The sequence below is a fragment of the Rhincodon typus genome, chromosome 7 (genome assembly GCF_021869965.1).
Source record: "Rhincodon typus isolate 14 chromosome 7, sRhiTyp1.1, whole genome shotgun sequence".
Classification (NCBI taxonomy): domain Eukaryota; kingdom Metazoa; phylum Chordata; class Chondrichthyes; order Orectolobiformes; family Rhincodontidae; genus Rhincodon; species Rhincodon typus.
In genome coordinates, this window is record NC_063338.1 from 48,047,208 (window position 1) to 48,061,204 (window position 13,997).

General features: G+C 38.3%; 1 protein-coding gene across 8 annotated transcripts in view; it reads right to left on the reverse strand.

The window, feature by feature from the left end:
* Positions 1-631: 631 nt before the first annotated feature.
* mettl8 (methyltransferase 8, methylcytidine) overlaps positions 632-13,997 on the reverse strand; it is a 53,426-nt gene continuing 40,060 nt past the window's right edge. For 6 of the 8 annotated variants that reach the window (XM_048598816.1, XM_048598814.1, XM_048598811.1 and 3 more), the window contains exons 8-10: positions 11,050-11,156; positions 8,145-8,210; positions 663-986 (exon numbers count right to left, since the gene is read on the reverse strand). In XM_048598816.1, the coding sequence (XP_048454773.1) occupies positions 832-986; positions 8,145-8,210; positions 11,050-11,156 (328 nt within the window). In that variant the 3' untranslated portion in view covers positions 663-831. Of the gene's footprint in view, positions 987-8,144; positions 8,211-11,049; positions 11,157-13,997 lie in introns of all 8 variants that reach the window. The other 2 variants (XM_048598809.1, XM_048598810.1) reach the window with 1 other exon arrangement.

Below are 13,997 nucleotides of genomic sequence, written 5' to 3' on the forward strand. Positions count from 1 at the left end.
AAAGATCTCAAAAATCAATTGTTAGGTTGGAAAAAGCAGAAAGACTTGAAATTGACTTTGCAACAGCAGTTTCAGACAACAATAATTCTCAAACAGTATTTAGCACTTGCACATTTAGGTGCTTGCCTAAAAAGGGCAGAGCTACCCACAACTAAAGTGTACAGTCCAAAGATGTGCAGGTTAGGTGAACTGGCCATGCTAAATTGCCCGTAGTGTTCAGGGATGTGTTGAGTAGGTGGATTACAGGGGGACAGGTCGGGGTGGGATGCCCTGAGGTTTGGTGTGGACTTGTTGGGCCGAAGGGCCTGTTTCCACACTGTAGGGATTCTATGATCAACAGTTTCTGACAGTGAGTTCCACATCAACTTCATAATCGCCCATATACATTTTTTGAATGGACTTAGAATACTGGAATACGATTGAATATGGCAGTGCATTCTCCTGTAATAAATACTGGAGGGTTATTAGAGTCTATCAACTACAATGCTGCTACAGTTGTCCTCTTATAAAAGAAATGATAGCAACACATCTTGATATTAGAGAGGATAGATTCTGATATGCATCACCTTTGAAAGCAAGCTTAAGTATCTTTTGAATTTGTAAAAAAGATACAGAATAACATAGCACAGTCAAATATTTCAAGCAAATTTTTATTAGCATTTTTCAGATTCACTGTAGTACATAAAAGTAAAATTGGATTGTGAAAAAGGAAAGGCAAAAATATGCCTATACTTTCAAGGAACAAAAGGAAACTAACAGCATACAGTAGTAAAGCTTTTCCACCTGGAGCAACACTGTTTAAAAGAGATGCAAAAATAAATATCTTCAATCTTAACTTAAACATTTCATAGGGGGCTTTAGGTATTTGCATTGCACCCAAACACGATGCATTGCAATTCTTTTTTTGCGGTTTACTTGGAGTCGGCGATCCATTACGTTTTGAACCTCCTTCAATCCAGCTGAGATGAATATATTTGAAGTTTCTTCTGCAGGAGAAGAAACAAACGTATTAAAATTTATTAAATTTGTAAGTTACATAAAATTAGGTATTTGGTGCCTACAATTATACTTTAAGTTCTAAACTAAACTTAGTTATAAACCTACACTACACAAAGAATTATTGAGAGTAGGAACAGAAGAAAAACCCACAGTGATTGCTGAATTTTTCTTCACCTACATTCACTGATACTTAGGGCCTATGACGTAAGGATACTGCAGGCTGTACCTCCCTAATTTGACACCCACCGCCCAACCTAAACTCACATAAAGTAAAAGGATTGTTAGCTACTACACTAACAAAGCGCTGGAATTTACTGGCAAGTTAAAAAGATTATCTGTCTTTCTTCTCATTTTATGTTTAAAAGCTTCCTTGACCTCCAAAGGACAGAAAATTCTCCTGTCTTGCCTGGTCCCAAGGTCACCGGATTATGTAGCTATATACAGCATTTTCAAATTTTCTTCTCTGCCTTATCACTCACGTAACTATCCAGCTTCTATTCTGAATATTGCTTTCAAAGGAGTCAAGAATCAAAATCTAAAATATCTTAGGCAACAATTTGAAAAAACATTAAAGTCTGCCAACAGACAGATAGCTGTAAGAAATTTATAAAAGGAATGGTGAGTCCAATTAAGGGCCGAAATGGAAACTGGTGGAGATGAGGTGTCCCAAGTCTTATACAACCACACCGCATCATCAACATTTGCCAAGAAGACTTTCTCAAAGCTACAGTAAATGGCTGTTGGGATTCAGGTGAGATAAATTTAAATAAAGTGCTAAAAAGCTTGGCAGTACTTAGTAGATAAGTCACACAGTTCAGGTTGGATGTATTCTATGTTGTTGAGGGAAGCAAGTGTTAATTTTTTTAAAAACGGCAAAAATTACACGGGTGAGTTTATGTAATTGGGTGTGGGTTAGGGTTAAAATGGGAAGAATATCAACTGCACTGGATGTTCGGTCCCAAACAACCAACTTCCACATTTTACAGAGATAAGACCAGGGTGGACAGTAATTTCTAATTAAACCTACCCTCTTTATTCATTAACGGGATGAGGACATCGCTAGCTAGGCAGCATTTATTGTCCACCCCTAACTGCCCAAATGGCAGTTCAGAATCAACTACATTACTGTGGGCCTGGAGTCACATGTAGGCCAGACTAGCTAAGGATGGCAGTTTCCTTCAATAAAGGACATTAATGAACCAGGTGGATTTTTCCCAACAATTAACAATGGATTCATGATCATTATTAGATTCTTAATTCCAGATAAAACCTTGTCGGTTTTATAGTGAGCAGCTGGATTTACCCGGCGTCAGGAAGCATCATGAAGAACATAAGGGGCTTCACAGCATTGCCTGTGGACCATGAGAAGCAGGAATATTCCTGAGACCCAAGCGACTCCCTAAGAACAAAACAGCACAGGAACAGGCCCTTCAGCCCTCCAAGCCTGCACCGCCATATTTTGCCCTTCTATACTGAAGCGATCTTCACTTCAGGGTCCGTATCCCTCTATTCCCATTCTATTCATGTATTTGTCCTGGTGCTTCTTGAATGCTGCAATTGTGTATGCTTCCACCACCTCCTCCAGGCACTCAGGACCTTTTGTGTGAAAAACGTTCCTCACACGTCTCTTTTAAACTTCCCCCTCACACCTTGAACCTGTCTCCCGTAGAGACTAACGCCCCCCCCCCACCCTGGGAAAAAGCCTCATAGTTTTCACTCTATCCATGCCATTCACAATCTTTTAAACTTCTACCTGGTCATCCCTCAACGTTCTGCATTCCAGGGAAAACAAACCCAGTCTAGCCAATCTTTCTTCATAGCTAAAATCCCCCATACCAGGCAACATCCTGGTAAACCTTTTCTGTACGCTTTCCAAAGCATCCACATCCTTCTGGTAGCATGGTGACCAGAACTGTATGCAATATTCCAATGTGTGGCCTAACTAATGTTCTATAAAGCTGCAGCATAACTTGTCCATCCTTATACTAAATGCCCCTTCCAATGAAGGCAAGCATGCCATAAGCCTTTTTACTACCTTATCTATCAGCACTGCCACCTTCAGTGATCTGTGGACTTGCACACCCAGATCCCTCTGCATATCAATACTCCTAATGGTTCTGCCATTCACTGTATAATTTCCATCTGTACGTGACCTTTCAAACTGCATCACCTCACATTTTTCCAGATTAAACTCCATCTGCCATCTTTCTGCCCATTGCTTCGAATTGATCCATATCCTGCTGTATCTTCTGACAAATCTCCTCACTATCCGCAACTCCACCAATCTTTGTATCATCCGTAAACTTACTAATTAGACCAGCTATGTTTTCCTCCATATCATTTATGTAGACCATGAACAGCAGAGATCCCAGCACTGATCCCTGTGGAACACCACTAGTCACAGTCCTCCATTCCGAAAAGCATCCTTCCACTGCTACCCTCTGTCTCCTATGGCTAAGCCGGTTCTGTACCCATCTTGCCAGCTCACCCCTAATACCATGTGACTTCACCTTTTGTACCAGTCTGCCATGAGGGACCTTGTCAAAGACTTTACTGAAGTTCATGGAGACAACATCAACCGATTTTCCGTCATCAATCATCTTTGTCACCTCCTCAAAAAACTCAATCAGGTTAGTGAGGCACGACCTATCCCACACAAAACAAAGCTATCTATCGCTAATAAATCCATTTACTTCTAAATGCATATAGATCTTGTCCCTGAGAATCTTTTCCAATAATTTCCCTATCAACGTGAGACTCTCAGGCTTGTAATTTCCAGGATTTTCTCTGCTATCCTTCTTAAACAATGGGGCAACATAGGCTGCTCTCTAGTCCTTTGGGACCTCACCTGTGGCCAAAGAGGATACAAAGAAGTCTGTTAATGCTCCGCAATTTGCTCTCTCACCTCCCTCAATGTTCTGGGATAGATCCCATGAGGACCCCAGGACTCATCCGTCTTAATACATTTTAAGACGCACAACACCTCTTCCATTTTAATAGCAACATGGCTTAGAAACTCGACACTCCCTTCCCTGAGATCATCCGCCATGAATTCCTTCTCTTTGGTGAATGCCGACACAAAGTATTCATTTAAGACCTTATCTACCTCTCTGGCTACGCACACAGATTCCCTCCTTTGTCTTTGAGTGGGCCTTTCACTGGCTACCCTCTTGCTTTTAATATGTGTATAAAAAGCCTTGGGATTTTCCTTAATCCTGTCTGCGAACAACTTTTCATGACCCCTTTTAGCCCTTCTAATTCCTTTTTTAAATTCTTTCCTACTTTCCCTATATACTTCAAGGGCTTAATCGGTTCCCATCCTCAGACCTTATGTACGCTTCCTTTTTCGTTCTGACCAAAGTCATGATGTCCCTGGTCATTCAAGGTTCACGTAACTTGCCACACCTATCCTTCATTCTTGCAGGAATGTGCCTCTCCCAAATTCTTATCAATTGTCGTTTGAAATACTCCCACATATCCAATGTAGATTTACCTTCCAACGGCCACCTCCAATCGAAATTCTCCAGTTCTTGCCTAATGTTGTTGTAGTTTGCTGTCCCCCAATTTAACACCTTCACCCAAGGACTGCCTTATCCCCATCCATGAGTATTTTAAAACTCATAGTATTATGGTCACTACTCCCAAAATGCTCCCCCATTGAAACTTCACTCACATGGCCGGGCTCATTTCCCAAAAAGTATAACCCCTTCCCTGGTTGGACTGTTTACATATTGTGTCAAGAATCCCTCTTGAATGGTCCTTACAAATTCCGCCCCATCCGAGCCCCTAGCACGTAGTGAGTACTGGTCAATATAGGGAAGTTAAAATCACCCACCACAACAACCCTGCTGTTTTCATATCTTTCCAAAATCTGTGACATATTCTCTCCTCTACCTCCTGTTGGCTGTTGGGACCCCTGTAGTATACCCCAGCATTATGACTTCACCCTTCCTATACCTGAGTTCTACCCATATTGCCTCGCTGCACGAGTCCTCTGATGTATCCTCCCTCAGTACAGCTGTGAGATACTCCATTACCAGTAATGCAACTCCCCCATCCCTTTTACATTTCTTTCTATCAGACCAGAAACATCTCATTCCTGGTACAGTCCAGTCCCTCTTTCAGCCAAGTCTCTGTAATCACAATAGTATCATAGACCCAAGTACTAACCAAAGTTCTCCGTTCATCTACCTTGCCTATTATACTTCTTGCATTGAAACACAAGCATTTCAGACCATCTCCCCTGCTCTTTTCAGCAACATTTCCCTGCCTGTTTTTGTTATTAGTAATGTTTGTCTTGGTTTCTACCTCACCCTCAATTTCTGCATCTACTACCCTACTCCTCTGATTCCCATCCCCCTGCCACACAAGTCTAAGCCCTCTCCAACCACTTTACCAAGTACTCCCTAGGACATCAGTCCTGGTCCTTCCCAGGTGTAATCCATCCAGCTTGTACAAGTGCCACTTCCCCCAGAACTGGTCTCAATGCCCCACGCATGTGAAACCCTCCTGCTCACACCATCTTTTCAGCCACGTGTTCATCCTGTATACCCTGCTGTTCCTACTCTGACTAGCTCGTGGCACTGGTAGTAATCCTGAGACAACTACCTTTGAGGTCCTACATTTCAACTTCCTAGTTCTTTATATTCTGCTTTTAGCACCTCATCCCTTTTTTTAACCTATGTCGTTAGTACCAACATGTACCACAACCACTGGCTGTTCACCCTCCCCCTTCAGAATGTCCTGCAACTGCTCCAAGACACCTAGGAGTCTAGCATCAGGGAGGCAACACACCATCCTGGACTCTCGTTTGCAGCCACAGAAACGCCTATCTATTTCCCCTTACAGTTGAATCCCCTATAACTATTGCATTTCTATGCCTATCTCTCCTTTCCTCTGCAGCAGAGCCAACCACGGTGCCATGAATTTGGCTGCTGCTGTTATCCCTGAGAGAACATTCTCCTCAACAGTATCCAAAACAGTATATCTGTTTTTCAGGGGAATTGCCACAGGAGTTTCCCACGCTGCCTGCTTACCCCTCATGCTCTGCTTGGTGGTCACCCATTCCCTTCTTGCCTGTGGAGTCTGAGTCTGTGGTGTGACCACCTCTCTATACGTGCTATCCATGACATTCTCCACCTCAGTGTTCCCAGTTGCCGCTCCACTCCTGATCAAACCACCTACCCTATTCCTCCCCAGGCTGTGGTTTGGATCTATCTGCATGTCTAGCTTGCTCCAGATTTTCCTTGCCTTTATTGGGAAACAAACTAACCAATCAGACTGACTTGCAGGCAGGGAACTTGGGTGAGTGATGAGGTAACCGAGTATGCATGAGGACAATATAGGTGATATTGTGTTTATGGACTTTGAAAAGGTATATAATAAAGTACTAAATATTGGGCCTGCTAGCAAAAGTGAAGCCTATGGGATAAAAGAAGCAGCAGAAGCATGGGTACAAAACTGGTAAGGAATAGAAAATGCAGTTTTGGAAAATGACAGTTTTTTAGACTGGAGGGAAGCAGACAATAGAAATTTCCAAACTTCTGCATAAGCACAACTACTATTTGCGATACACATCAGTAACTTAGGCCTGGGGAAACGGCACAATTTTAAAATCTGCATATTTTGCAAATATTTTGTTTCCAACTGAGTAAGACGGGAGCAAACTTCAAGGAGGTATAGATAGACTTGTATGATTACCAGACACAGGATGACAAAATCCAAGGCAGAAAAGTGATCTACTTTGTTAGAAAGAATGAGAATATGCAATACTTGCTAAATCATACAATTATAATTTCGGTGCAAAAACAGAGAATCCTGACGTGGTTGTATATAAATCTCTTAAGTTAGGTTAACAAAGCAGTTAATAAAGCATTTGAAATCCTAGTCTTTATAAAGTGGCACATACCAGAGGTTTAGAAATTATGCCAAACATAATTTCCAAACATAAATAGTTTAGCTTCAATTGGAGTAAAAAATTTAAAGCAATTAGAGAAAAAACTGACAATACCTTGTATTTGCATGGCGTCTTTATTATTCCAAGCTACATCGCAAGAGAGAAAATTCAACACCAAACAACATAAGGAGATATTAGACACATGACTGATGGCTGAAAGCTTGATTTAGGAAGTAGATTTTAAGGTGTCTTAAATGAAAAATGAGGAATCAAGGCAGTAAGTGTAGAGAAGGAATTTCACAATTTAGGGCTTTATAGGAAGCTAAAGGCAAAGCCACCAATGATGCAGTGACTACAATCAGGGATGCTCAAGAAACCAGAACAGAGGGAGGATTGATTTTGAAGCACGTAAGTGAAGATGATTAGAGAGGGAGAGTGACAGTAATGGAGAAATTTGAAAACAAAGATAGACAACATTTGGAAAACTGTTTTACACAATAGTTAGTTAAAATTTGAAATGCACCGTCTTATAGGGTGGTGGATACAGATTCAATTATAACCTTCAAGAGGTACTAAAGAAGATAAGAAAAAAAGCAATGTGGAATGAATAGGACAGTCGAATGAAGTGAAAGCGTTGGAGTAGATAGGAACTGGATGGCCCTCTTCTGTATTGTAGTATTCTATGACTCAATGTTACTATGAAAATGTACTTTGCTGATTCATCTAATACCAGCAATATGATGAATGTTGCAAGAGTTTGTCCACTAATATTGACAAGGGTGATTTCTCTTGTAGGGTGCTCAAAAGAATCAACAGTATCTCCATAATAAATCCTTGCCAAGCTCAGCACCCAGCATTATTTCAATGAAATTGCAGTTAAACCATTACCTTTGTTCTGCAACTCTAGATTGTAGCACATAATATTTTGTTTCAAGCCAATTTTCAGATGAATGGCATTCTTCCATCTTCACTGGAAGAATTTAACATTGGCATACAGTAGACAGGGGGCTTATTCTACCCAATGAGAGCTTTAAAACATCCTTAGCTTGTGTTAACATGTTCCATGAAATATTTATTTGACTTAATTATGAAACGTATAGTTATTAAGTAAACATTTAATGAGAACACTAAATTATTTATGCCCTAGCTATGTATAGATTCTGAAGAGCTCTTCTCTGGGGGAATACATTTTGTATTACATGTCTCCCAATAAAGCGTTCTTTTTGAAGCTCTCCACTAAAGTTCATACCTTTCGTAAAGAAGTAAACACATGTACCATCTCCCCGAACATAGAAGTTTCCAAATAAGCAGCGACCTAATAACAGAATTTAAACATTTAGATTCTTGAAATTAAACTGAAATAATCTTGGGTAGGTTTTGCACATACATTTATATTACTTCAGCTAAATATTAAATTCAAAATATTTCTGATGAAGTAACAGTGTCCTGGTGTGGCCAAAGTTTCCTAATGGTAAAACAAAATTGAGATGGTATGACATAAATGCAAGGATTCCTTACAATACAACTTTGAATTAGGAGTACACCTCATATGATACAATTGTAGGTGTACCAATTGCTACTTACAAACAGAAAAGCAGAGTTTTGATTCTTAATTTATGAAAAATGTGTGATCTCAGACCATGCTTCTATAAGTCACTTTACAATATTAGAGTTGGAAGTTTAAAAAGTCCTGCAAGAACTCCTGATCCTATTGTTACCTTGTGACTGTAACCAGGGGTGATGTGGGTCATTTTTTTGGATTGGATTGTGCTCAACAAAGCCATTCTTACACTGAAATTAACTATATACACTCTTTGCTCAAAATCTCATAGAAAAGACAGTTACTTTGGTAAGGCCTCTGTTTAAAGTGAAGTTGTGCAGCAACCAGCCAGTGGTTTGACCAGAATTATTTATAAACTAACAGGCATCTTGTACAATATTTTTCCAAAGCAGTAGCTCTGTAGCCAGCTCTCCATTCATCTAGGCTGTAGTTAAGTATAGCTTCAACTGTGCAGCCAGCCAGACTGATCAGAAAATCCAATACTTTAATTTGTGATGGGGCAGCCAAGGAAATCACTGGGAGAAGTACAACTGTACCCATCTTAAAGAGCGAAACAAATACCAGTCATGAAAACTTTGTCTAGAAACTGCTGACTGTGTATTCATTTCTCACTCAATGATTACGGCAAGAACTGAATGTGGGCCCTTGCGGAACACAAAACCGAGATGGAAGAGGAGAAATGCAGATTTTTACTACTGTCCATTGCTGTATTGTTATAAATCAGCTTTATGGATGAAATTTAGCTAGCAAAGCAGAGGTAGTTCAAATATGGATTTCACACATAATGAGAAGATTTCTGATTGCTGAATTAACTCCAGTAAAATACTGGAAGTCAGTAGGGATAGAGCAGTGTTCTTTCATAAAGAATGGTCATGTGAAAAGAGAAAACAAATATTGAAGATAAGTGCCACATCCAAAATTTTATACAAAAGTCTTAAGTCAAAGTATAAAATTGGCCAAAAGATAAATCCAACTTGCTATGTCTAAATAATGACAGCAACAATTTTGATGGTTGCACCTGCTACAACAACCTGAAAAGCAAGGTGTATTCCTGATTGCTTTAGAACTTATGAAAATAGCCTTTAAGTTAGTATAAACAAGCATGCGTACAAGAGACAGTTTGTTGTTCATGGTGTTAAATTCTCTGACCTTTAAAAAGCATTTCAAACAAAAAGAATCATTTTGGCAGAGTCTGTAAATGGTATAAACAAATGTGACAGAAGATGGACAGACAATAGCATTAAATTAAAATGAGCGATTTGCTGTCTTTCAAAGAGAAAGGTGGAAAATGCGGACTTTAAAAGAACAGGCTGCACCATCTAACAAAATATATATCAAATGGTTATGAAATAGGAGCAAAGTTTTGAAACTATAGTTTGATTTAAATTCCATATTCAACATCAGCTGGAAAACATATCCATTTCCAACAGGTACAATCATCTGATCTCTCACTATAGAATGAAATGGCATGCATCACAACTGACAGCTGAAGAATGATTAGATTGGATCCAGAATTTGCTTTCTCAATACAATTGCAGATATTACTTTAATAATCTCTGAAGATGTCGGGAAAATATTCTGAATTTTGCAGTTGGGACATCTGGTAGGAATGACTTCTCACTGCAATCTGCATCTTTGGGTGAACACTAGTGGTGTAACTAGGCCAGCAGAAATAACAGGTGGAACTTGCAATGCAGACAGCTATTTCAAAATTACTTATCTTTGCTATGCATAGCAACAATTTTCAGCTAATGGTGACATATTACGTTATGCAGCAGCAAGTCTTGATGATGACCTGCTGGGGTACTGTTTCCAAAGAGCTTTTATGTCATTGCAAAATAGGCAGCTGCAATTTGAATGTTGCAATTTTTTTTAATAGTCCTTAGTTTATTTACATACCATGCAATTATATTTGAAAGTCTGTTGTTTATTGGCTATGTTACTGGCTAATAGGAGTTTGGTTGATTAATGTTTCGTTAAGAGTATTGGATGTGGTGTTTATTTAGAGTACATTATTACAGTCTTTTAAAAGTCAGGAAGGATTGTAGTTAGGGCATCAGAGGCGAAAATCCTGGAATGGTTAAAGAATTAGAAGCTGTGACGGAAGGATTACGTGAATGCATGAGCCTGATAGACAATTAACTTGTCACACTTGCACTTATCTTTGTTAACTTAACATTGTTAAAATGTAAAAATCTATAGTCTATATTTTGGAATCTGAATGATCTTGCTGAAACTAACCAGAAAGGAATTATTTTGTTACAATAACTTTAGTAATAACTTATTTTTAAAATCATGGTAAAAATGTTTAAAACCACTTAAATGTATATTTATTGTACCTTTGCCCTTGAATTTCAGTGCGTTCCCAAGAACAAACCCTTTATTACATAATGGCAAACATTGACTGCATTTCCGATCACTTAATATTCTAGATTTAATCCCAAAATTCTGGGACCATCCTAACAGGACTGCAGCCATACTGGAGTCACTACCAAAGAAAGTAAGAGAAGAAAACTAAGATAGAAATTTCACAAAAAAATGATAAACCTACAGGATTTTCATACAAATTTTAAATAAAAATTTAAGAAATTACCTTTCTTTAATCTCAGTTGAGTCATATCATATCTGCCATAATCCCGAAATAATATCATCCCTCCAGGTTTAAGCAATTTGCTTAGTCGATTTATGACATCCTGCATTCTGAAGGCATGGAAATAGATTTCTGCTAAATGTGCATAAATTAAAGATCGACAATTTAACTGCAATAAAGATACATTTGTATTTAAAACATCAGAACAATCTGGTATCAAAAACAACTATTTGGCATCAAAATATCACACAAGAGGCCATTTTGAAGGATGCGGTTACTTGAATTATTTTGAAAAACTTGCAAGAATGTTTTTAATTATAGTGAAATTGCTTGAATCAGAATCCCTAGTTAGCTTTTGTATCATTTTGAAGCGTTGTATGTTGTAAGCATTGATCGGAAATGGGAACTTTGTTTCTTTCTCCGCAGATGCTGCTCAACCTGCTGTTTAGAAAACAGTCCAGTTTTTAAACTGACATTAATCCTGTTTGTCATGTTGATGACTAGAAAAAAAACATGAAAACAATACAACATATGAAGTCAGCCCTAGAAATATGAAAAACACATATTTCTTGAAGAAACTTTAAAAACAACCAGAAATGAATGAAAACAAATATCAAAATGTAATACAAGCTACACATGGTGTCTACGCTGAAGTTACTCAACACACAAAAATGGATTTTTGAAAATAGTTATATTTTACTTCTTTACTCACAATTAAACAAGTATAAATTTATCTTTTGTCCTACTTTCATGTCATTTATCTACCTGTTTGACAATCCATGAGATGAAGAGGAAGAAAAAGTACAGAAGACTAATGTAAAGTGTTCAATGCAGGCAGGTCAAGATCAGTCTCAAACCTTTGACTCATAGTGATATCAAAATCTGTACTCCCATCTAGCAAAATTTATGCAGATCTAGCATGGCATTTTCATAGAAAAGGAAAGGAAGTTTGTGGATTGCAACAAAGAGGTTTTGCACTTATCCATAATAACAGAAAGATGTACAAAACTGGAATGAATAGCCATAGGGACTTGGGATCTAGTGGAATGAAAAATGTCAGGATCATTTGTGGTATCAACAGATAGGGGAAGTCTGGTGTTTTGAGAGTGAGATAAAAGGAGAACGAAGGATATAAGCCTTCATGAATTCCATGAAACCACACAAGTTTTGCAATAATCCTTTCCTTTTCTTTTATTCAAACAAAATCCTAAGTGTGCTTATGCTGTAGTTGCCAATGTTACATTAGCAGTATCAATGTAAATGCGTTTAAGACTTTTAAGTAGTTAAAATTACAGCTCCACATATTTCCTATATGCATTAATGTAAAACAAGCAGATTGATAATTCATTTGTAAAGTTGTTAATGTTTTGGCTCAGATTTCTCCAGCAACATCAGCAAAGCATATTGGCTATTAATTTCAACCTGTGCTGGCAGACATAACAGTTAGAAGATAGAACAGAATACACAAATAAATGTTGCAACCAATTAATAGACATATTAATAACATAATATAATCTTATTTTGCATGTGATCTGACTGTGATAGGTTTCTCAAAAAACTTGCTCATAATATCTTTTGAATACTTGATACAATTTACAAACTTCTGGATATCTTCAGGAATCCAAGTTACCTGCAGAATACCTTATAATTAAAGTCATATAATCTACTTTGGAATTATATTCTTCTTTAGTGACAACAGATCTCATACCATTTCCTCTTATGTTGCAATTGTGTATTGTGAGAAACGTGATTTTGTCTTGAATCCAAAGGTTTTTATATAGAATCCTGTGATAGACTAATTTGCACTGCAGTGGTTCATTGTTTCTTTGAATTTTACAAAGTCCCCTGCAAAAAATGCATCTTTAAAATTCTTTTCAGCTCTTAAAACTACTTATGGAGGCTTTAAACAGGCAAATTTTGATTTTTTGCAGTTCAGTAGGCACTTTTAAATATGAAATGATATGCAAGACATCTTCTACATGGAGGCAAAATGACACATTTATGGAGTTAGGACAATGAAAACTCAACAATGGAAAAAACAAGCATGGAGATTTTTAACTATCATTGAGAATACATTCTCTGCTACATGACACACTTTGTGTGGTGAGAAGTGCAAAAGAAAATGCATGGTGTGAAGCCCAAGTGCAGTGGTGTTAGCCAAACACAGATGTCCTACAATGATCTTGTAGTAAAATTATTTTTTGTTAGATAGTGAATAATGTTGTTATAATACTAGATTCAACATTTTCCAACAATAAGGCAGCAGCCTGTAATTAATTTCAACAATAGTGTTTTGTTGGTCGTATACAATTCTCAACATCATGCCATTAAGAGATGACTCATTGCGATACCTAAGCTTCATTCCCTCCCCTTTCCTTTGCACAATCAGGGCATATACCTAAGGTAGACAATAGGGAATTTCTTACTCTCACATGAAAAAAAAGGCATTCACCTCAGGAGAGTCACTCAAACATCTGGTGGACTCAGTTCCCATCTCAATGACTTAAAACAAGGAGGGAACAGAAAAAGCTGATAAAGGAACTGTATCTCACATTCTCAGAATCAGAGGTGATGTGTGTTCTTGCAACAGCAGCCTGAAGCTGTACATGTATTAAAAGTTGCGGTCAGCATTACTTCAGAAGTTTAGCTGAGAAAGGTTAACTAATTTCTAAAGAAGTAATAGGTTGCAACTTGATTTTTTTTTAAGAGACAACAAGGTGCAGGGCTGGATGAACACAGCAGGCCAAGCAGCATCATAGGAGCAGAGAGGCTGACGTTTCGGGCCTAGACCCTTCATCAGAAAAGGGGGAGGGGAAGGGGGCTCTGAAATAAATAGGGAGAGAGTGGGAGGCGGATAGAAGATGGATAGAGGAGAGGATAGGTGGAGAGGAAACAAACAGGTCGAAGAGGCGGGGATGGGGCCAGTAAAGGTGAGTGTAGGTGGGGAGTTA